The 24,925-nt window shown below is 45.3% G+C and overlaps 1 protein-coding gene across 2 annotated transcripts in view; it reads left to right on the top strand.

Moving 5' to 3' along the window:
- Window positions 1-24,925, top strand: part of LOC142257853 (spectrin beta chain, erythrocytic-like) — a 155,674-nt gene that overhangs the window by 92,147 nt on the left and 38,602 nt on the right. For both annotated transcript variants that reach the window (XM_075330105.1, XM_075330104.1), the window contains 10 exons: window positions 53-316; window positions 1,264-1,476; window positions 2,474-2,563; window positions 5,664-5,942; window positions 8,695-8,825; window positions 11,009-11,213; window positions 13,522-13,896; window positions 16,936-17,180; window positions 20,401-20,539; window positions 24,295-24,379. In XM_075330105.1, the coding sequence (XP_075186220.1) occupies window positions 53-316; window positions 1,264-1,476; window positions 2,474-2,563; window positions 5,664-5,942; window positions 8,695-8,825; window positions 11,009-11,213; window positions 13,522-13,896; window positions 16,936-17,180; window positions 20,401-20,539; window positions 24,295-24,379 (2,026 nt within the window). The remainder of the gene's footprint in view (window positions 1-52; window positions 317-1,263; window positions 1,477-2,473; window positions 2,564-5,663; window positions 5,943-8,694; window positions 8,826-11,008; window positions 11,214-13,521; window positions 13,897-16,935; window positions 17,181-20,400; window positions 20,540-24,294; window positions 24,380-24,925) is intronic.

Below are 24,925 nucleotides of genomic sequence, written 5' to 3'. Positions count from 1 at the left end.
AAACAAATCACTAGTTTTAATAAAATATTTAATTTGTTTTCTTTTTTTTCAGAAAGGACATCAGTTGGCCAAGGAAAAAACACAATTTACACCAACCGTGTCTGAGAAGCTGAGCGCCTTACACGAGCAGTGGGATGAGCTGGAGTCCACTACTCTCCAGAAGGAACAGACCCTGTTTGACGCCAATCGCTCCGAGCTTTATGAGCAAAGGTTTGCAGACATAGCTACCTGGATAAACTGTATAGAGATGCAGGTGGCATCGGATGACTATGGAAAAGACTTGACAAGTGTTAACATCCTTCTGAACAATCACAAGGTAAGAGTGCAGCTGTCTACTAAGGCTTCCATAAGGCACAAAATCATGAAACAGCTGCTATACTCAAGTCTTAGTTTTTCTGAAGATTCATTTAAAGGGACCTGTCACCAGTTTTGGGGCCTATAAGCTGCGGCCACCACCACCGGGCTCTTATATACAGCATTCTAACATGCTGTATAAAAGAGTCTAGGCTGCTGTGTAGAACATAAAAAACACTTTATAATACTCACCTAGAAGGACGTTCTGGTGCACAACAGTCAGATGGGTGTCTCCATTCTCCGGGACCAGTGCCTCCTCTTTTGGCCATCTTGGTCTTCCTTCTTCTGAAGCCTGGGTGCATGACCCATCCTACGTCATGTCACATGCCGGCATTGAGGTCCTGCGCAGGACCTCAGTGCCGGCGAGTGTGTATGACGTAGGACATGTCATGCACGCCGGCTTCAGAAGAAGGAAGAACAAGATGGCCAAAAGAGGATGCGCCGATCCCGGAGAACAGAGACACCCATCTGACTGTTGTGCACCAGAACGTCCTTCTAGGTGAGTATTATAAAGTGTTTTTTATGTTCTACACAGCGGCCTGGACTCTTATGTACAGCATGTTACAATGCTGTATATAAGAGCCCACTGATGGTGACGCAGCTTATAGGCCCCAAAACTGGTGACAGGCTCCCTTTAATCGTTATCCAGATCTTAGTGTTTGACATTTCACCTTGCTCAGAATCACGACAATAGGATGAGTCAAGGCAGTGATGGCTTCAAATATCTCATGGTGGGTGTGCAACTTTTTGTCATATATGGTGAATCAGGCACATGATGTTCCACCAGGGCATATTTCTTATGGCGTTGCTCTCCAAGTCCGTGTCCAAATCTTGCTGTCACTTTGTCAAAGAAAATTGACCAGAAAAGTAATGATTGCAAGTCATCATATTCTCATGATTTACCTACAGAGAATTGAAGATCAAATTGACCAGAAGACAATAGAAATGGATGAAGTCCTTCCAGATGTACCGTCACTAGCAGAAGACAGGAGTCTCGGGGAAAAGGAGCAAAACATCAAAGTTCGCTTTTTGCAACTTGAAGAGCCAATGCAAGAAAGAAAGAGAAGGCTACAATCTTCAAAGCAGGTTCACCAGCTACATCGGGACTTGGCAGATGAAATTGTAAGTGCTAAGGTCTCAGAGTAGATAATGTTCAGTTATACTATTGTTAGGAATGTAAAGTAAAGCTGGGTTCACACTAAGCGACAGCGACAACGACGTCGCTGTTACGTCACCATTTTCTGTGACGTAGCAGCGACCTTGTAAGTCGCTGTTATGATCGCTGCTTAGCTGTCAAACACAGCAGCCGAAGCAGCGATCATAACGACAAGCGTCGCTGTGCTGCAACATGTGCAGAGAGCAGGGAGCCGCGCACACTGAGCGCTGACTCCCTGCTCTCCTAGCTACAGTACACATCGGGTTAATTAACCCGATGTGTACTGCAGCTACATGTCACAGTGCAGAGAGCAGGTAGCCGCGCACACTGAGCGCTGGCTGCCTGCTCTCCTAGCTACAGTACACATCGGGTTAATTACACGATGTGTACTGCAGCTACATGTGCACAGAGCAGGAGCCGGCACTGGCAGCGTGAGAGCGGCGGAGGCTGGTAACGAAGGTAAATATCGGGTAACCACCTTGGTTACCCGATGTTTACGCTGGTTACAGCTTACCGCAGCTGCCAGATGCCGGCTCCTGCTCTCTGCTCGCTTCATTTCGTCGCTCTCTCGCTGTCACACACAGCGATCTGTGCGTCACAGCGGGAGAGCGACGACCAAAAAATGAAGCTGGACATTCAGCAACGAGCGGCGACCTCACAGCAGGGGCCAGCTCGTTGCTGGATGTCACACACAGCGACAGCGACGGGACGTCGCTGCAACGTCACAGAAAATGGTGACGTAGCAGCGACATCGTTGTCGTTGTCGCTGTGTGTGACACCACCTTTACGAGAAGAAACGCTGAAGTCCTGCCCAGCACTTAAGTTAAGCGGCAGGACTGCTCAGCTGTATGTAATGGTCGTCCATACCAAGATGAGACTCCTTCAGCTCATAATCTATAGTGGATAGAAAAAAAATGAAAGATTATAAACTAACGATTATTGTACATTGTCATCTATTCGCAGCTCTGGGTTCAAGAAAGAATGCCTCTTGCAGAGTCGAAGGATTATGGCAATAATCTTCAAATGGTGCAGATGCTTCTGAAAAAGAATCAGGTATGTAAAGCTAGCCATAAACACGATAGATGACGGCCTAGGGATTATTCAGGCATCCACTATCTCTCCATTGACTCTCCCCATACAGGATAGTTCGGCTCAACCAAACGTTTATGCGTTTTCCAATGGGAGGGCAGAGTAAGGTCTCTGCCAGCGGCTTATCTTCCAGAGTTGGGTGTTAAAATTCAAACTACCCGACCCTTATCTCCCCGACATACGCTTTTGGGGGATTTTAGAAAGACCCATAAACATTAAACTGTCTGCCAAATCTACTAGTATCAGCTGGTTCAGTTGGTCTTAAGGCCACTTTACACACAGCGACATCGCTAGCGCCCGCCCCCGTCGGTTGTGCGTCACGGGCAAATTGCAGCCCGTGGCGCACAACATCGCTAACACCCGTCACACATACTTACCTTCCTAGCGACGTCACTGTGGCTGGTGAACCGCGTCCTTTCCAAGGGGGCGGTTTGTGCGGCGTGACAGCGGCGTCACTAAGCGGCCGCCCAATAGAAGCGGAGGGGCGGAGATGAGCGGCCGTAACATCCCGCCCACCTACTTCCTTCCTCATTGCGGGCGGCCGCAGGTACGGTGATGTTCCTCCTTTCCTGCGGTGTCACACATAGCGATGTGTGCTGCCGCAGGAACGACGAACAACCTGCGTCCTGCAACAGCAACGATATTCGGGAAAGGAATGACGCGTCAACGATCAACGATTAGGTAAGTATTTTTGATCGTTAACGGCCGTTCATACGTTTCACACGCAACGACGTCGCTAACGAGGCCGGATGTGCTCACTAATTCTGTGACCCCAACGACATCTCGTTAGCGATGTCGTTGTGTGTAAAGCCCCCTTTAGTCTAATGTGTATGAGGCCATAAGGGAGATTTGAAACACTTGTATCTCTGATGCACTTTTTATTACAATGTTTTTGGAAATTGTGGCAAACCTGCAGCACGTTTGCCATGAATTTGGAAAAATGTAGGGGAAAAAAATTGTATTAATTGTAAGAGATATTATTATATGAGCGGCTGGGCCATAAACTCTCATAAGGGCAAATTCAGATGAAGGATTTTTCAAGCTGTAAAATTTCTCATTTATTTGATAGAGAATCCATAGCAGAAATACAGGGTTGTCCCTTGGATTTGTGATGTGGTTTGACAGTTTGCAATGTCATGGACCCATCACAAATTGGCCTAATTCAGTGGGATGTATCTAAATGTGTCTCCTTACCACAGATTCTTCATCCCACAGTGCAGCTGCCACATGGAGCTGACAGTCATGCCCATCTGCAACCGTGAACTTAGGTTACTTGCAAACTCGTCTGCTCATCTGTTGCAGGATGTGGCTGTACAATTGGATGTAGTAACGCAGTGTGTGAACACAGCCTATTTCGCGTTTTTCGGGACATAATGTTCATCACTGCCTGCGTTTTGGAGGAAAGTGATGTCATTATGATAGGAAAAGGAAGATGAGCAGAGAGCAAACACACACAGATCACAGACACAGACATAGAATACACACACAGATCACACTTACACACAAACACAGACAGATATAATACACATAGAAATCAAACGTACATATTAAAAATAAAAAACGAAAAAAAAAAGTGGGCTCCGCCATATTTTTACCGTCCAGCCGAGGTAAACACACAGCGACAGCCCGGTATTCTCTGGCTGGGGAGGACGGGGGCCAGGGTTAATGCCTCCCCCTCCCACAGCCAAGAATATCAGTCCGCCGCTGCCCCAAGAATGTCGCATCCATTATGCGACAGTCCTGGCGTGTTACCGACTCTTCACGATTGCCGTGATTCGGTGGCAATCAGGGTAATACCGAGTTAATGGCAGCGCATCGCTGCCACTAAGTCCTAGCTTAATCATGGCAGCGTCTATGAGACAGCTGCCATGATTAACCCGTAAGTAAAGTGAATAAACACAAACACCGAAAAATCCTTTATTTTTAATAAAATAACTAAAAAGCCCCCCCTTTCACCACTTTATTACCCCCCCAACACACAGCTACGGCGTAATCCACGCAGGTCCCACGACGCTTGCATCCAGCCGTGTCTGACACATACTCAATGCAGAAAAAACAAAAAGCCAGCACTAAATGTGCACTTCAGCACTAAAAATTCCAAACTGTACTTATTATAAAAATGTTGAGATTTTTGGCAAAAAATTGCAATTCCTTGAGCTACCCCGCCATGTCACGGCAAATCTCATTTGGGGCAGTCCTACACTAAAATATTTTTATAAAATGTGCCAAACGGCCTCACATATGAATAGTAGAACTGCTCTTAGCAGCACTCACCTGGTCTATTTCAATCCCGTACCCATGACTGAATCATGGCTGTGGGAGGGACAGGTCCAAGCAAATGCTGCATGAAGTCAATAGCCTGTGGACAGGGCGTGATGACTGAATGTGAACAGTCACCAACCGCCAAAATCTAGACAGGTGGAATACATCCCAAATTGGGGTGCATAGCAAGGTGGGGGTCAGCCACCGACCAATTCAATGAAGAAAAAACAAAAAGCCAGCACTAAATGTGCACTTCAGCACTAAAAATTCCAAACTGTACTTATTATAAAAATTTTGAGATTTTTGGCATACTCAATGCAGCCTCGTTTAGTGAGCGATGCTGCAGGGGTAACTACAGGTCATTTCTCACGGTCGGTAATGTGAACACATTACTGCTCGCGAGAACTGCAGGGACTCTATCTATTGATTGATTGATATGTCTTCTATCTATTCATTATATATCCATCTATCTATCAATATATCTATTCATCTATCCATCTTTCTATCTATCAATTATCTATCTATTTATTTATTTATCTGTCTATCCATCTATCTATCTATCCATTATCTATCTATCTATTCATCTTTCTATCTATCTATCTATCCATTATCTATCTATCAATCTATTCATCTATCAATCTTTCTATCTATCCATTATCTATCTATCCATCTAGTGATTATCTATCTATTATTTATATATATATATATATATATATATATATATATATATATATATATATATATATATAAATATATATATTTTTATATATACATATATAATATTTTTTATTTTTTTTTAAAGACTTTGCAGAAAGAAATAGCAGGCCATGGCCAAAGAGTGGATGATGTTGTGAGACGGGCAGAGGCGATGGAAGGTGAACCTGATGTTGACCCTGAACCTATTAAGAAGCAGCACCATTCACTACAAGAACAATGGGATCGACTGCAGACAGCGACAATAAATCGTCAAAAAGCCCTCAACCAAGCGAATGAGGCCCAGCTGTATTACATGGATGCCGTTGAAGCGGAGGCTTGGATCGACGAACAGCAGCTGTATTTAATGGGGGATGACAAGCCAAAGGTACACTTACACAATATATCTAAGATAAGCAAAATGATCAGATATTGTTATTAGTGATGTTATTAGTGATGAGTGAGCTTCGTACGCGATCCAGCGTCGGGGTGCTTGTGCACTCACGGAGCTCGGATGAGTATCGCGGGTGCTGTATCTCGTCCGCTAAACAACAACCACAACACCCAGGCTTGCTTCACTTTATGATGTGTGCAGGCACCGCAGGGAGAGCCATTCACAGTCTGAGTGCCTCTCCCGGGGGATAACACAACGTTCTCAGACATCGTGTGACCCACCCCAAAAAAAACACAACGCTCTCCCTCCTACTGGAAATGCTCTGTTTATGGCTGGCTATATGTGGGCTTCTGACCAGCTCGAATCGAGTAATGAGCATTGGAGCACTTTAGTGTTCGTCCATCACTAATACTTATCTCTTCTCGAGGACTTTAGTTTTTTTTCCCATTAATAATCTTTAAAAAAAAATCTGGACATATTCACTCTATATACAGTATGAGTATTTGAAAGTTTTTTGAGCCCTAAGTATACCCACTATATACAGGCTGCGTAGTGGGCGTAAACCCAAGCCGGTGATCCTGGTGTCATGCACGTGGCATCACTGACAGCTCTGTGCCACTTTGATTGGCACATTGTGCACCAATCTTTGCTTGAATGGAATCTGTTTGCAGGCTTTTACTATTTAATCTCAGAGCAGTATCATGTAGGTGCTGAGACCCCGATTCCAGTGATGTATGACTTACTGGGCTGTGTGTTGCTGTTTCAATAAAATAAGTGTTTTATCAGAAGGAGATTATCACTATAGGACTAGGTGTCTTGTGCATTCTAGTCAAGCTGCTAGGTCCAACCCCACCTCCACCACTGATTAGCAGCTTTCTGTCAAAACACAATAAACTCAGAAAACTGCCAATCAGTGTTCTGGACGGGGTTATACAGGGCTCAGCATTCTGAGCACTGCTAAATCTGTAGCAGAAAATAGAGTGATTGTATCAAAATGACAGCAAGCAGCTCAGTAAGTGACACATCGCTGGAATCAGGGTCTCTGGCTCTACATTATGCTGCTCTCAGATGAGGTAGCAAAAACCTGGTGACAGATTCCCTTTCATTTAGAGTATACCTGGTGTGTGGTACAGCCCATAACATCCCAATTTAGAGTAAAGCATTTTTCTTTCTTTGCAATTGTCACATCACACATTTAATGTCTTGGTGTAACAAAATCAAAATGAAGATTTATTAGTGTCAGCTCTGTTTACTTTTCTTCTGAAAATGATGTTGCGCTTTAATTCTCAGCCTACTATATGTCTACCCCATTTGTGTGCACACGAGGTACTCTCACTGTCCTCAATTAGTGCACCGGAACACCCTAATATTGTGGGTTTTGTGCTTTTTTTTTTAACAAATGTTATATGACTTCAGACAGTTGAGATGCAGCAATGTCCTCTTGATGCTATCTACTTCCGTAGACCTCGTCTTGTGCCCCTTTAGTCATATAGTTTAAGTGTGCCGTCCCCGTGTCAGTCACCGGGCTGCTCGGATCCGGATCCATGGCGGCTCAAGGGGCGTTCGGACCCGGGGGGTCGTACGGCCACTCAAATGAAGGGGGTATTTACAGGGGGTTATGTTTAGAGTTCGTGACACCACCCGTGGTGTGTGGTAATGTGGAATACCACCGCTGCAGTTGGGAGTACCCGGGGGCGATGGAGTGGGGCAGCCGGATGTTAGAACCCTCCACGGGTAGGGGGGATGCCCCGGGACTTGGTGATGGGAGCTGGGGGGGTGCCGTGGGGAGCGAAGGGGGTCACTTTCGTACTTACAGAGTGCATAAAGCTGACACCGTCAACTGGATAAACCAAAGTTCTGGATACCGCTGCCGCTGAGGGAAGCTAGTTTGGGTCCTGTTCCCAATGGTGCTGCCTGATGATCTGTGACCTTCCTCCTGGCACTTAGTTCACTTCTTGGTTGGTCCCGGGTAACATAAAACTAGTTGGGTCCCGCTCCCCAGTGTGGCTAACTGAGGGAGCTTGCTCTCATGGTTCACGCTTGGGATTTTCTGGACCGTTTTAGTGGCAAATCCTATTCCCCTCGTTGCGCTAGTACCCCGATTTTGGAGCGAGTGGAGAACGAATCTTGAAGGCTCCGTTCTCGTCGGGTCAATTGTCAGGTTGCCTGAAGCTACTCCCTGACCTAGGGTCCACGTACCCCGTCATGCCCTGGTCCCAGCCCGGTGATGGTACAAGGCCGCCGGCTGTCCTCCTTGACTCTTCCGTGCCCCTTGTCACGATCCCCTGTGACCGGGGGTCCAGCTCCTACTAGGCCCATATCACCGTCTGCCACCTAGTTGCTTCCAAGGAGCCCGGCTCCTGACATCCTCTGTCCTTCACTTCCTATACTTCACCCTCCACTCTCCAACTGACACTGACTGACACTCCTGGCCTCCCCTTAACCAACCCCCCAAGTGGGTGACCCTATTCCACTCAGGCCATCCACTGGTGTGTCTGGTGGGTGTGGTGCAGAGTGTTCCTAGGATTTTAATGGCTGATGTAGGCAACACCATGTAGTTGGGGGACCCGTAACCAAGGAGGAGTTGGATACTTGCACAGAAGGGCAGATTGCACAATACCCTGTGATGACCTGATAGGCCAGGTGCGTCACATAAGCAATGGTAACGTAGGTTAAAAAACATGGCGAAGAATATCGTGTCACTTTTCCATGTAACCATCATCCTCTTGTCTGTCTCTTTCTATAGGATGAAGAAAGTGTAGTTCTAATGTTGAAAAAACACCTGAATCTGCAGCACGGAGTGGAACAGTTCGGAAAAAATATCAAAGACTTGGCGGAGCAATCTCAGAAACTCCTGGCATTAGAACATCCTGATGGGTATGTACAGTATGATGCGGGTGCAGTATATCTAGCGTTATTAGGCAGGTTCTTGATATAAATAAAACATCTGGACCACGAGAACCAGACTTTTTTTATTTTGGGTGGGCGATGACAATATTATGGTAAATTGCACTTTTATCCTAGTTTATGGATTTTTTTTACTTTTGAGTGTCCAAAAGGTTAGACAAGAAAATGATAGGTTGCAAAACATGCAACAGATCATTACAACACAGAGGAAATGTTTTGTTTTTTTGTTTTTTTTTACAGGGCACCTACCATTTATTTAATGAATAGTCCCTTCCTAACAAGTGCAGCAGGTTGTTTGTGGGTCCACGTCCTTAGGCGGGCTTTGCACACTACGACATCGCAGGTGCGATGTCGGTGGGGTCAAATCGAAAGTGACGCACATCCGGCGTCGCAGTCTATATCGTAGTGTGCAAATCTTTTATGATATGATTAACGAGCGCAAAAGCGTCGTTATCGTATCATCGGTGTAGGGTCCGAAATTTCCATAATGCCGGTGCAGCGACAGGTACGATGTAGTTCCTCGTTCCTGCGGCACCACACATCACTGTGTATGAAGCCGCAGGAGCGAGGAACATCTCCTATCTGCGTCCCGGCTGCAATGCGGAAGGAAGGAGGGGGGTGGGATGTTTACATCCTGCTCATCTTCACCCCTCCGCTGCTATTGGCCGCCTGCAGTGTGACGTCGCTGTGACGCCGCATGACCCGCCCCCTTAGGAAGGAGGCGGTTTGCCGGCCAGAGCGACGTCGCAGGGCAGGTGAGTGCATGTGAAGCTGCCGTAGCGATAATGTTCGCTATGCCAGCAATCACAAGATATCGCTGCTGCAACGGGGGCGGGGACTATCGCGCTCGACATCGCAGCATCGGCTTGCGATGTCGCAGCGTGCAAAGTACCCCTTAGACTTCCACCTTCCACTCAGACACAAAATGTTCTGCAGCATGGTGCTAAGCAGGCACGGGGACAGAGCGCTTGATTGATTCAATGTAATTTCTGTACACTAAGTGCAGGGGGGTGTATAACTCCTCCATACACAGTAGACTAATACCGGTTGATATCGATTGGTTTGGCCGGTATCGTGTATGGGGCACCAGCCATCTGATTGTCATGGGAGATGTCAATTGGGCATGTCCAATTTCAGATGGATGATCGATTTTCTTCTCCTGGAGATAAGCCACCACCAGAGATGTCTCACAGACAGCTGTCATGCGATGTTCAGCTCCGCACTCACCAGCTGGCACGGTGTCGTCAGACTCTGCTCACATTGCAGAGTCTGACAAGCAACCTGAGTTTTCTGAATTGTTCAGGCAGAGCCGGGCATCGGCTGGTTCAGCTTCTCTGGTCTTCACCACTGCAGGAGTTAATTCTTGCAGACTTGTGAGCAGGTCCTAAAGCTCAGGTGTTTAATTGTCAAATGCAGCTGTCTCCTCCCTATTTAAAGCATGGCTTCCTTCCAGTCCTTCCAGTAGGTGCTGATAATAACTTCAGCATAAGCTCCAGCAATCCCGGTCTTGGTGGTTATCCTGTTTATGGTGATCCGTGTTGTGCTTTTGAATGGTATGAGCGTTCCCCTGTTGTGCATTACTTCCTTTCCTTTTTCATTGCTCCCAGGTGCACATTTTGTCTAGCCTGTGTTTTGAGCGTTGTCTGTATGAGTTTCCATTCTACCTTGTCCGTGTCTTTTTCTGGAGTTTTGCATTGTGTTTTCTGACCCTCACTGAGGGTGTGGGAGAAGGGGAGTAAGATTGGGGCTCGGACAGGAGTTAGGGTCACGCTGGGGGTTCTGACCTGGCTACCATCAAACCTACCTCCATAAAGGACAGTACAAGGTCTCAAATTACCCTGTGACACCAGCTCTCCCATACACAGGGGTGCTCAGCCAAACAAGCGCTCGTGTATGGGAGAGCCGGCTAAGATGGCTGTCGACAGTTTATCAGAATGCACAATTCTACCTGCTTTGGAGATGGTAGTGGCCTCCTTATTCCTTGGGCCCCAGGTTGCACCAATGATATATCCACCCCTGACTTTGTGTGTGCAATCATGGAAGAGATTGTTGCTTCTTCCTGAAAATCGGTAGGAGTCAACTAGGTAAAAAAAAAAAAAATATAAACATATATGTGAACAACACATTTTAATTATTGTTACTTTTGCTCATAGTGAACAGATAATGCGACACCAGGACAACCTGGAAAAACAGTACACGGCACTGAGGGACAGGGCAGACGAGAAGAGAAAGGATCTGGATAACCATTACCACATGTTCCAGTTGAGGCGGGAGGTGGAAGATTTGGAGCAGTGGATTGCAGAGAGGGACATCAAAGCCTCTTCCCAGGAGATGGGTCAAGATTTAGATCATGTGACTGTAAGTATCCTTGATACCTGTCCTGTTTAGGACTCCGCCGGTGCAGGGACGGTCCTGCCTGTGACAAAATGTATTTGCCATAGAAAACGATAGACGCATAAGGACTTTTAAGTCGGCCAATACATATTAGAAAGAAGTAGGTTGACGGTTGAATAACTTTTGCGTGAACGATCGTGTGGTGCACAGCTGTTTCTCTGATATATACCGTTTACTCCATATTGACTGATCAAACTGGCCAAACATGCTACAGGCACTGGATGAAGGACAGATGATGTTTCTGGGAACATTTCTTTTTCAAAGGAAAATCTTGGATGAATGATAGATCTTTTATGCCACTACTGGAGAAAAAAATCTGACACAACCAATTTTGATCTAAACGAAAATGGTTTTTCATCCATCCACTAAAGAAAACTGTCAAACTCTCTGTTGCTTTTAACATTTTTGGAGAAAATGTGTTAAGTCAGCGGTGTGGTAAAGATGACTCAGGTTCTTTCAGGATGACAGGGATGATGCATGCACTCGTATATTCCCTTGAAGAAAATAATAGTTAATACCATCCAATTTCCACATCTTTAGACTAATCTGTATGGGAAACTTTTAGGAAAGTTTTTCCTATAAGTTCCTTTTAGTAGTAAAAAAAACAAATGAAAACTGTTCTTTACTCACCCTCCCCGGATCCAGCACTGAAACTCCGCCACTTGTATTGTCTGCAGTGCTGCATATAATAGCGGCTCTGCCGATGTAGACAACACGAGTTGCTGAGCTGACAGATTGGCTGTAGCACCGTCCACCCTTGACTCTGTCCTCTTCTTCAAGCCACGTGGCCAAGCCCTCTCCACCTTTAGCCTACTCCAACTCAAAATATATCCTGGATCCGTACATTCCTTAACCAACATTCTACAAAAACATTAGTGCATGCCCTCATCATCTCCCGTCTCAACTACTGCAACCTCCTGCTCTGTGGACTTCCTTCTAACATACTCGCACCCCTACAATCTATCCTAAACTCTGTTGCCAGGCTAATCCACCTGCCCCCCCCCATTCCCTGGCCTCACAACTCTGCCAATCCCTTTACTGGCTTTCCATTGCCCAAAGACTCCAGTTCAAAACTTTAAACATGACATACAAAGCCACCCGCATACTGTCTCCTCCATACATATGTGACCTAGTCTCCTGATACCTACCTGCACGCAACCACCAATCCTCACAAGATCTTCTTAAGGCCCCATCACACACAACGAGATCGCTAACGAGATCGTTCCTGAGTCACAGTTTCCCGTTAGTGATCTCGTTATGTGTGACACCTACCAGTGATAAGGCCCCTGCTGTGAGATCGCTAGTCGTTGCCGAATGGTCCGGACCATATTCTTCAAAGGCGATGTCCTGCTGGGCAGGACACATCGCTGTGGTTGACACTGTGTGACAGGGTCCCAGTGACTGCTGAGATCGTTATACAGGTCGCTACTACGACCTGTATCGTTACTGAGTCGTTGGTAAGGTCTGGGTGTGTGACATCTCACCAGCGACTTACCAGCGATCCTTATCAGGTAGAATCGTTGTCGGGATCACTGGTAAGTCGTTGTGTGTGACTGGGCCTTTAGTTCCTCTCCTCTTATCTCCTCTTCCCAAAAATACATACAAGATTTCTCCTGCGCCTCCCCCATACTGTGGAACTCTCTACTCCAACATATCAGACTCTCACCTATCATGGAAACCTTCAAAAGGAACCTGAATACAAGCCTACAACCTACAGTTACCCTCAGTCCACCATAACATCGCCCGACCACCTCCACCCTCACATACTGTATCCTCACCCATCCCCTGTAGACTGTGAGCCCTCGCGGGCAGGGACCTCTCTCCTCCTATACCAGTCTGTGCCTTGAAATGTTCATGATTATTATACTTGTTTTTATTATGTATACCCATAATCACATGTAAAGTGCCATGGAATAAATGGCGCTGTAAATAATGACTAATAAGAATAGGAATTTTGGCCAAGTGTGCATGTGTTCGGGAAAGTGCATAAAGCCAGTACCAGTACTTTGGTGGGTTTGTCCGGATTGACAGTATAGTGTACAGGAGCCTTTAGGTTCTGATCACAGACTGACTGGACACATTCATGGATCTATCAGGGACTGAGACAACAAAGTTTACCAACATTTTCCACTGCCACCATCAAACTTGACAATGGTAAGATCTGTACACCTGACTGTGATCGCTCAATGTGCTTTATGTCTGATGGGACTTCTTCCACTTTTGAATCTTCTTTCTCGATTCCTTTTTAAATATTTAAAACTACTTTCCTTAGATTCTTCGAGACAAATTCCGTGACTTTGCGAAAGAGACTGGAGCCATTGGGCAGGAGCGTATGGACAATGTAAATATTTTAATCGAGGAGCTGATTGACGCTGGTCACTCTGAAGCTGCAACCATTGCCGAATGGAAGGACAACCTGAACGAGAGCTGGGCAGACCTACTGGAATTAATTGACACCCGTGTCCAGCTGTTGTCTGCATCTTATGACCTACACAAGTACTTCTATGATGGAACCGAAATCCTGGGCATGATCGAGGAGAAACACAAGGAGCTACCGGAGGAGCTGGGAGGAGACGTTCACACTGCGGAGACATTGCACAGAGTACACACAGACTTCGAAAGGAGTATTCATTTTATTGGATCACAGGTACTTAAATCCATATATCACTTATAAATTCTTCCTTACTAGCTGTTTAGCACATAATAGGTCCAATACGTTTTCTACTTAAAGGGCAACTGAATTATGAATTATTGCAGTAATGGAAGTTTTAACACCGCAACTCCCACCAATCTTCTGAAAAAAGTGTCCTCAGCGCTTGTTAAAAAGGACCAACCACCAGTATTTTCTTATATAACTAAAGCCAGTGCTATACTGGTGCTATCAGGCTGATTCTATACATACCTTTAGTTGTGAGATCAGATGTATACTTTCTGAAGTGCAGGCCAGTAAAATTTGTGAAATGTTTTGTTAATTGATTGATAGCAGCTGCAGAATATCTAATACGTGGGTCGGGTTTGCTAGTTATTAACGCCCCTGTTTGCCTGTCCTTCTTCACCCCTTTTCTGCCTCCCCCTGTAATAACAGAGATAGGAGGAGGAAGGACAGGCACGCAGACAGGGGCTGAAATAACTAGTAAAACCAACTCACGTATTAGATATTCTGCAGCACCTATCAATCAATTAACAGTGCATTTCACAAACTTTACTTGCCAGTATTGCAGGAAGTATACATCCGATCTCACAACTAAATGTGTTGTGAATGTCAGTTATGCTATTGCTGCTGTGAGGCTCCCTCTTGTGGCCAGGAATGGTTTGACAGAGACCAGGTGTTCTTGAGCAATGGGCGTTTCCATTGCTAACTCTCTGCCTATTAAGCCTTGGTCTCCTGGCTGTTTGAGCCGGTTATCATTTGTTCTGTGCTTCACCAGCCTTTTCATCTTGCTCCAGACCACTTCTACCCCAGATAAGTGCTTGGTTATTTCTTAGTTGTTTTGTTCTTTTTGCTCTTTTCTGGGTTGTCAATTATTGTGGTTATTGTCATTTTATTTGCATGCAGGAATCTTCCCTCTCTGTTTCTATGCTGGGAAGCTCCCTGCAGCTATGTTTGGAGTATTGCTCCTATAAGTCCATGTGTTTGTTGCTTCTTGAATTTGTAATTGTTCCTGTTTTCTGTTCATTGGTTTGACAAGAGCGCCTGATATAGGATGGAGTGCAGATCGTGCGATCTGAGGACCTTTTTGTACTATTAGGTATTTGGGTTTTTGTAGGGTTTTTCTCTGGCCACCATCAGCCCCTTTCCCTTTCCTATCTTTTCCTATTTAGTCAGTGGGGCCTCACCTTTGCTGATCCTATCATCTGTGTATTGTGTTTTCCTATATCACCGTAGTCTTTGAATGTGGGGGGCTTGCTATACCTTTTGCAGTCTATTTCTGAGGCAGAGAGTTATTCATCTTTCCTTCCTTTAGGATAGCTAGTTCTCCGGCTGGGTTTGCGGTGCACAGGATGTTAGTTCACCCCTCAGCTACTTCTAGTGTTGATGGTTAGTAAGGGGATGGCGGCCAGATTAGTTGCCAAATGCTCTTGTCACCTTTTTTGCCAACGATACTTTGTGATCTTCCATGGTTCCGGATCATAACATAAATGTATGTATAGAATGAGCATGATAGCGCCAGTATAGCACTGACTTTAGTTTATATAGGAAAATTATGGTGGTTGGTGCTCTTTAAATGCTGCTTCATATTTTACAGCCCCATCCAGACACAATTAGTGGCCAGAAGTAAAACTGTGCAGGGAAAATGCTGTATAGACCTTTATTTTTGTGATCAACAGGAATTCCCAAGGTCTCTTACTGATCTGAGTTATCTGGCATATCCTTGTATGCTAGGAAATATCCCATCAATTTCACATACTGTAAAAGAAAAGTGAAATTGTTTATTATAGTTATAATTTAAATAATAGACACCTTAGCACTGATCTTTGTTTTCTTACTTTTTTTTGTTCATTTGATACCTAAATTCAATACAAAGAACTTTAATAAATATTCATCATTAAGTATTTTTATCATTTTGCCACTGTAGAATCTGTGCAACATCTCTACATACCTGGCTGTGCTGCTTCTTATACAGCCCCAACCTTACATTGCTCCTTGTTCTGTTGATGGAATCTGGTTTCTGCTGTACCCCACTAATCTCTCAGTGTTAAAGATAGTAGCAAGGGTTGGGGTTAAATAGCTATCTAAAGAGGGAGGAGATGACAGTCTGCAGGGAAAGAGAGCCCACAGAATCTGTAGGGCGGGAGAACTTGTGACGTCTACAGGGAATGGAGGAGGGAGGAGAGATTGCAAGAAAGAAGAGAACCCACCATCAAATCCTCAGGTAGTGATCACAAGGCAGATTCCGAGATTAGAGAGATTCTACAATCTTCCCAGCATCATGTCAACATGTATTTACAAGGGAGAAGAGATCTCTCAGGTGGTGATGAAGAACAGGAATGAAGCTGTGCTGATACCTGAGAGCTAGTGAAGGATGCAGATCCAGCATGTATTACTGGGAGGTGTCACGGTTTCACCTCCCCGTCCACATGGCTAGGGGGCGAAGCCTTCTCTTGGGCCTCACTTCCGGAGCTTGGATGCTTTAAAAACTGACATCTCTGGTGAACCAGCGCCGGCTATAAGCTCTGAGCTGCATTGCCTGTGATTGCTGGTCCTGTGTTATCCTGATCTGTCTGCTCCGGTGCCCCCGTGCCCTTGTCTGTGTTCCGTCCCTTAGTCTTCCCTCCTGTCCTCTGTCCCCTCTCCTACCTCCCCACTCGGTTGCTTCCTCTGGTACTGACCTCGGCCTGACCTCAACTCCGCTTCTGCTCGTTCCTCCGGTCCTCCTCCTGCCTGTACTGTTTGACCCGGCCCGCATGACCATTCCTCGCACGCCCCGCAGCTCTGCTCGCCAGCTGTGCTGTGAGGCAGTGTACGAGTACACACTGTGCATCCACTTCCTGGTTCTTGTTGCTCCGCGTAGTGTCTTCTGCTGTAGAACTCCGGCTCCCCCTGGTGGTGGCTTGACAGGAGGGCCACACATATAAGAGAAAATCCTAAAAAACACGGCACAGTCTGCAAGGTGCATATATCAGGAAAAAGAACAAGAATAAGTGATTAAATATATATTTTACAGATTTGCTTATATTATTGCAGGTCCAGGGTTTTCAAGACATAGGAACACGACTGTATGCAGCCTACGCAGGCGATCAAGCCATGGAGATACAGCAAAAGGAGAGGGAGGTGACAGAGGCCTGGAAAGCACTACTGGATGCCTGTGAGGGGCGCCGGACAGAACTGAGCAGCGCAGCTGAGAAGTTCCATTTTTTCAGCATGGTCCGCAATTTAATGCTTTGGATGGAAAGTATTATTAGACAGATTGAAACCCAAGAGAAGCCGAGGTATGGAATTGATTTATTTATCATATATGTGCATATAGAATAATTGCCCTTATTATATGCAACGCAATATACATTGATGAGCAAAAGAGTAACAATGTTTTCAACTTTTGACTTTCAGACTCCATATCTCACCATCCACTACAGCTTTGAGCGTGAGACAACCTTCATTTTATACCCCATCATCTTGACTATCTCATAGATAAATTTGACTTGCAAACTCTTTAGCATATGATTAATTTTGCATATTCTTGTCATGTCACTGCATTGTTACTGTTTTGCTCCGGGTGGAGGAAAAATCTTTTTCTTCCTGTATACTACAAATTACAACCTGTTCTCATATTCCCGAATAGCTCAGTGTGTTATTAGGTTTATTCACAAGCAAAAAGTACCTGGTCCGAATTGAGGAGCAGCCATGATGATTTCCCAAGAAAACAGAAACAGCATCATCCAGCTCATCAATAGTGGTCCCTCAACCAAGAAAAATTGTGCAAAAGCATCATGTGAGGCCAGGACAGTTGGAAGAATACAAATTGAAGTCAGTCCATTCGAAAGCCAAGAGGTGACGTCCAGGCAAAATATCGTAGTCAACAAGTTGGCTCATAACGAGGTCTATCAGTTTTGGCGCGATAACACGGCAGTGGAGGTGGCTCGTATGCTTCATAATAGTGAGATCACAGACGTCCATGCCAGCACCGTGTGAGGCACGTTACACAAGTCTGTAATGGTGGCCCGAAAAAAGGTGAAGAAGCCTCTATTCCAATATCATCATAAGAAGCGTCGGCTCCGGTTTGCAAAAAAAGTATGAAAAGTGGACAATAGAAGATTGGAAACGGGTGATTTGGAACGATGACACAAAAGTCAATAGACGGCTCTGATGGGGGCAAATGGTCATGGAATAAACAAAGGAAAAAGGGGCTAATAGATCGAGAAATAGAAGGAACTGTCAAGTTCGGTGGAGGAAGCCTGATGATATAGGGTTGCATCACAGCCAACAGTGTTGGATACTTGACCAGGATCGATGGTGATCTCAATGCTGAGCTATATGTGAGCATCCTACAAGATGAATTACTTCTAAAGGTCCCGTTACGCGCAACGACGTATCTAACCATATATCGCCGGAGTCATGGATTCCGTGACGCACATCCGGCATTGTTAGCGACATCGTTGCGTGTGACACCAACGAGCGACCGTTAACGATGAAAATTACTCACCTAATCGTCCATCGTTGACACGTCGTTCCTTTTCAATAAAATCGTTGATTGTTGAGGACGCAGGTTGCTCTTCGTTCCCGAGGCAGCACACATCGCTACGTGTGACACCTCGGGAACGACGAAGCACAGCTTACCTGCGTCCGCCCGCAATGTGGAAGGAAAGGGGTGGGCGGGATGTTTGGCCCACTCATCTCTGCCCCTCCGCTTCTATTGGGCGGTTGCTTAGTGACATCACTGTGATGCCGTACGAACCGCCCCCTTAGAAAGAAGGTGGTTCGCTGGCCACAGCGACGTCACTAAGCAGGTAAGTCAGTGTGACGGCTCCTAACGATATTGTGCGCTATGGGCAGTGATTTGCCCGTGACGCACAAACGACGGGGGTGGGTGCTTTCACCAGCAATATCGCTAGTGATATCTCAGCGTGTAAAGACCCCTTTACACTCGAGTACTATGGGTATTAAAAGGACAGCACAGTGTTTCCAGCAGGACACCGACCCAAAGCATATATCGAGATTGGTGAAGAAATGGTTCAATGACAATGAAGTAGATGTGCTGGATTGTCCCCACAGTCCCCAGACCTCAACCCAATCAAACACTTGTGGGCTAAGTTGAAGAAAAAGCTGTATATACACGCAAGTGAGCCGACTTGTATACACCAACATTGGGAACATGTAGAAGAGATCAGATATCGGTTGATACATGCTTGAATCTGATGGAGAGCATGCCCAGAAGGGTTCAGGAGGGGTGAAAGCCAAAGGTGGATTTACAAAATGCAATTAAATAATGAAAATTAAAATTAAGACTTTTAGGAGCAAAACAGTAACAATGCAGTGACCTGACAAGAATCTGCATAACTGATCATATGCTAAGTCAGATACATGTATGACAAGCCGAGATGATTGTGTATAAAATGAAGGTCGTGTCACGTTCAAGCTGTAGTGGATGGTGAGATATGGAGCCTGAAAGTCGAAAGTTCAAAACATTGTTACCCTTTTACTCGTCAGTATATAATGCTTTATAGCTAATAGACATCTTCAGAACAAGGTGATTTAATTAATGAAAATATTGATTAGTTCCCCTTGTTACATGCATGCTCTGTAGTAAAATTCTGAGTCCACAGGAGAAGTTCAAGTCACTAAAACAATATTCAGATCCAAATGTGCAGAAAAAGGGAGCCTAAAATCCATAAAAACAATCCTCTATTAATTGTGAATCCTTTTAATGACAAGAAACCTCTTAATTCCAAACACTTGTATATTTCAAGCTGATATTGGCTATTATTAATACACAATCTCTAGTCTGGAGGTTGATTTTTAAAGGAATCTGTCACCAGGTTTTTGCTCCCCCATCTGAGAGCAGCATAATGTAGAGACAGAGACCCTGATTCCAGTGATGTGTCACTTACTGGGCTGCTTGCTGTAATTTTGATGAAATCACTGTTTTATTTGTCGCAGATCATCTACCAGTTCTGATTTCTGCACTTGGTGTAACACCGCCCATACCTCCGATTGGCAGATTTCTGCTCATGCACAGTGAACCCAGAAAGCTGCCAATCCGTGGTGAGGACGGGGCTATACAGAGCTCTACCTGGCAACAGATTTACTGGTCCTTTGATGATAATCTCCTGCAGATAAAACAGTGATTTTATCAAAACTACACTAAGCAGCCTAGTAAGTGACACATCGCTAGAATCAGGCTCTCTGTCTCTACATTATTTATTTTACTCACTTATATAGTGCTATTAATTACAGACGGGATTATACTGCTTTCAGATTAGGTGTAAAAAAACCTGCTGACAGATTCCCTTTAACATTTTAATTTAATGGTATATTTTTTTGCTCCTATGGGCTCCTTCAATGCAGTTTGGTTTAATGAGTATGTAAGTGACTTAAGGCATCAGTCCAATGTGTGGCTCATCCCACAACATGGCAGCCACCCATGCGTGCCACTGACAGCTGCATTTCACTATTGCCAGAATATGTGTTTATGTGCTATTTTTTGATTGACAGAGATGTGTCGTCTGTTGAGTTCCTAATAAAACATCACCAGGAGCTGAGGGCGGAAATTGAGGCCAGAAACACGACGTATGACAGCTGTGTTCGGCTAGGTGAAACACTTCTGGCTCGTAATCACCCGGATTCAGAAGAGGTAAAATCCTAAAATTATGTATTTTTCAGTAATTTCTTCACTTTTTCTGTTGTACATACATTAAAACAATTTTAAAGGTAATCTGTCTGCAGGTTTTTGCTATGTAATCTAACAGTACTATGACGTAGGGACACAGGCCCTGATTCCATCGATGTATCACTTAGTTTACTGGGTGCACCAGTTATGATAGAATCATTTTTTTTCTGTGCAGATTTAGCAAAGCTCAAATTGCTGAGCCCTGTATAACCCACCTATATCACAGCTTTCTGTGTACACTGTATATTGACAGAAAGCTGCTAATCAGTGGCAGAGACGGCTTTGGACCAAGAGGCATCTAGTCCTAAAATGATAATCTCTTTGTGGTAAAACAATGATTGTGTTGAAATAGCAAAACACAGCCTAGTAAATGTCACATCGTTGGAATCGGGGACTCTGCTCTTAGAGTACTCTCACATTATATAGCAAAAACCTGGTGACAGAATCCCTATAACCAAGATAATATACAATCAAACACCAACACTCTCTGTTACTTCCACCTTAAGAACAAAAAATATACTGTATATGCTTTGAAGAACATTTTGTATCTCACAACAAGGAAGTCATTGATAATTTTAGAAAAGCTGCCATACATATTACTCATTTCTGCCGACCCTCCGGATATTAACAGGTTTGGCTACAGGCTACAGAGCACCCGAGCATGGTAGTGCCCACTCATCACTAGTTACATGTACCGAGCACCCGAGCATGGTAGTGCCTGCTCATCACTAGTTACATGTACCGAGCACCTGAGCATGGTAGTGCCCACTCATCACTAGTTACATGTACCGAGCACCCGAGCATGGTAGTGCTCACTCATCACTAGTTACATGTACCGAGCACCCGAGCATGGTAGTGCCCGCTCATCACTAGTTACATGTACCGAGCACCCGAGCATGGTAGTGCCCGCTCATCACTAGTTACGAGTACTGAGCACCCGAGCATGGTAGTGCCCGCTCATCACTAGTTACGAGTACCCAGCACCCGAGCATGGTAGTGCCCGCTCATCACTAGTTACGAGTACTGAGCACCCGAGCATGGTAGTGCTCACTCATCACTAGTTATGAGTACCGAGCACCCGAGTATGGTAGTGCCCGCTCATCACTAGTTACTAGTACTGAGCACCCGAGCATGGTAGTGCCCACTCATCACTAGTTACAAGTACTGAGCACCCGAGCATGGTAGTGCCCGCTCATCACTAGTTATGAGTACTGAGCACCCGAGCATGGTAGTGCCCACTCATCACTAGTTATGAGTACCGAGCACCCGAGCATGGTAGTGCCCGCTCATCACTAGTTATGAGTACCGAGCACCCGAGCATGGTAGTGCTCCTCATCACTAGCTACGAGTACTGAGCACCCGAGCATGGTAGTGCTCCTCATCACTAGTTACGAGTACTGAGCACCTGAGCATGGTAGTGCCCGCTCATCACTAGTTACGAGTACTGAGCACCCGAGCATGGTAGTGCCTGCTCATCACTAGTTACGAGTACTGAGCACCCGAGCATGGTAGTGCCCGCTCATCACTAGTTACGAGTACTGAGCACCCGAGCATGGTAGTGCCCACTCATCACTAGTTACGAGTACTGAGCACCTGAGCATGGTAGTGCCCGCTCATCACTAGTTACGAGTACTGAGCACCCGAGCATGGTAGTGCCCGCTCATCACTAGTTACAAGTACAGAGCACCTGAGCATGGTAGTGCCCGCTCATCACTAGTTACATGTACTGAGCACCCGAGCATGGTAGTGCCCGCTCATCACTAGTTACTAGTACCGAGCACCTGAGCATGATAGTGCCCGCTCATCACTAGTTACAAGTACAGAGCACCTAAGCATGGTAAGCATGGTAGTGCCTGCTCATCACTAGTTACGAGTACAGAGCACCCGAGCATGGTAGTGCCCACTCATCACTAGTTACGAGTACAGAGCACCTGAGCATGGTAGTGCCCGCTCATCACTAGTAATGAGTACTGAGCACCCGAGCATGGTAGTGCCCGCTCATCACTAGTTATGAGTACTGAGCACCCGAGCATGGTAGTGCCCGCTCATCACTAGTTACGAGTGTTGAGCACCTGAGCATGGTAGTGCCCGCTCATCACTAGTTACGAGTACTGAGCACCCGAGCATGGTAGTGCCCGCTCATCACTAGTTACGAGTACTGAGCACCTGAGCATGGTAGTGCTCGCTCATCACTAGTAATGAGTACTGAGCACCTGAGCATGGTAGTGCCCGCTCATCACTAGTTACGAGTACAGAGCACCTGAGCATGGTAGTGCTCGCTCATCACTAGTAATGAGTACTGAGCACCTGAGCATGGTAGTGCTCGCTCATCACTAGTTACGAGTACTGAGCACCCGAGCATGGTAGTGCCCGCTCATCACTAGTTACCAGTACTGAGCACCTGAGCATGGTAGTGCCTGCTCATCACTAGTTACCAGTACTGAGCACCTGAGCATGGTAGTGCCCACTCATCACTAGTTACCAGTACTGAGCACCCGAGCATGGTAGTGCTCGCTCATCACTAGTTACCAGTACTGAGCACCCGAGCATGGTAGTGCCCGCTCATCACTAGTTACGAGTACAGAGCACCTGAGCATGGTAGTGCCCGCTCATCACTAGTTACCAGTACAGAGCACCCGAGCATGGTAGTGTCCGCTCATCACTAGTTACCAGTACTGAGCACCCGAGCATGGTAGTGCTCGCTCATCACTAGTTACCAGTACTGAGCACCTGAGCATGGTAGTGCTCGCTCATCACTAGTTACCAGTACTGAGCACCTGAGCATGGTAGTGCTCGCTCATCACTAGTAATGAGTACTGAGCACCTGAGCATGGTAGTGCTCGCTCATCACTAGTTACGAGTACTGAGCACCCGAGCATGGTAGTGCCCGCTCATCACTAGTTACCAGTACTGAGCACCTGAGCATGGTAGTGTCCGCTCATCACTAGTTACCAGAACTGAGCACCTGAGCATGGTAGTGCCCACTCATCACTAGTTACCAGAACTGAGCACCCGAGCATGGTAGTGTCCGCTCATCACTAGTTACCAGTACTGAGCACCCGAGCATGGTAGTGCCCGCTCATCACTAGTTACTAGTACTGAGCACCCGAGCAAGGTAGTGCTCACTCATCACTAGTTACGAGTACTGAGCACCTGAGCATGGTAGTGCCCGCTCATCACTAGTAAAAATAAGTTATTGGCAGCACATTTCCTAGTGTAAACAATTGTTCCCATCAGTTTTTGTAAAGAGCTCGGCAGACGACTACTAATCAACTTGTATATAATCAATCACTGCTTATAAACGAGCTGAAATCGGCCCATTTAATTGGACCATTTTATATACATTGTAGTGTAGAATTATATTGGCACTGTATATAGTGTAATGTTGAGTATTTTATTATATCACTTACCTTGTACTGATCCCGTTCTATGGCCCAGAGCCTCATTCAATGTACTGAACACTGCAGATTTGTGAGTTCTGCTCTGGGATGTAATACTGGTTTTAGCATGCAAATAGTATGGTTTTATTTGATTTTTAAATATTTAAAGGGAACCCGTCACCAGTTTTTTACCCTATAAGCTGCGGCCACCACCAGTGGGCTCTTATATACAGCAATGATATTTTTCTTTTCATTCTTTGCATACGTCAGTAAATATTTTTTTCATGTAGTCCAATAAGCACATGCTTTCCTTTATGATATTATTCTATAATCCATTAGATAAAGGAAAAGCTGGGAGAACTCGCAGAAAGACGGGCCGAGATGATGGAGAAATGGGACAAGCGATGGGAATGGCTCAATGTTTGTAAGTACACACAGGTCGCCACCCAGTGGACAGAGAGAAGATTATCACTATATATATATATATATATATATATATATATATATATATATATATATATATATTATATATATATATATACTGTATGTATGTATATATATATATATATATATATATATATATACATACATACACAGTGCTGGCCAAAAGTATTGGCACCCCTGCAATTCTGTCAGAGAATACTCAGTTTCTTCCTGAAAGTGATTGCAATCACAAATTCTTTGGAATTATTATCTTCATTTATTTTGCTTGCAATGAAAAAACACAAAAGAGAATGAAACAAAAATCAAATCATTGATCATTTCACACAAAACTCCAAAAATGGGCCAGACAAAAGTATTGGCACCCTTAGCCTAAAGGGGGCTTTACACGGTAGCGATATCGCTAACAATTTGTTGCGATATCGAGCGTGTAAGTACCCGCCCCCGTCGCGCATGCGATTGTTTGTGATCGCTGCCGCTGCGAACATTATTGCTACGGCAGCGTCACACATACTTATCTGGTCGTCGG

This window comes from Anomaloglossus baeobatrachus, chromosome 12 (genome assembly GCF_048569485.1).
Source record: "Anomaloglossus baeobatrachus isolate aAnoBae1 chromosome 12, aAnoBae1.hap1, whole genome shotgun sequence".
Lineage (NCBI taxonomy): Eukaryota > Metazoa > Chordata > Amphibia > Anura > Aromobatidae > Anomaloglossus > Anomaloglossus baeobatrachus.
The sequence above is the reverse complement of the archived record's forward strand: the minus strand, read 5'-3'. Positions and strand labels throughout refer to the sequence as shown.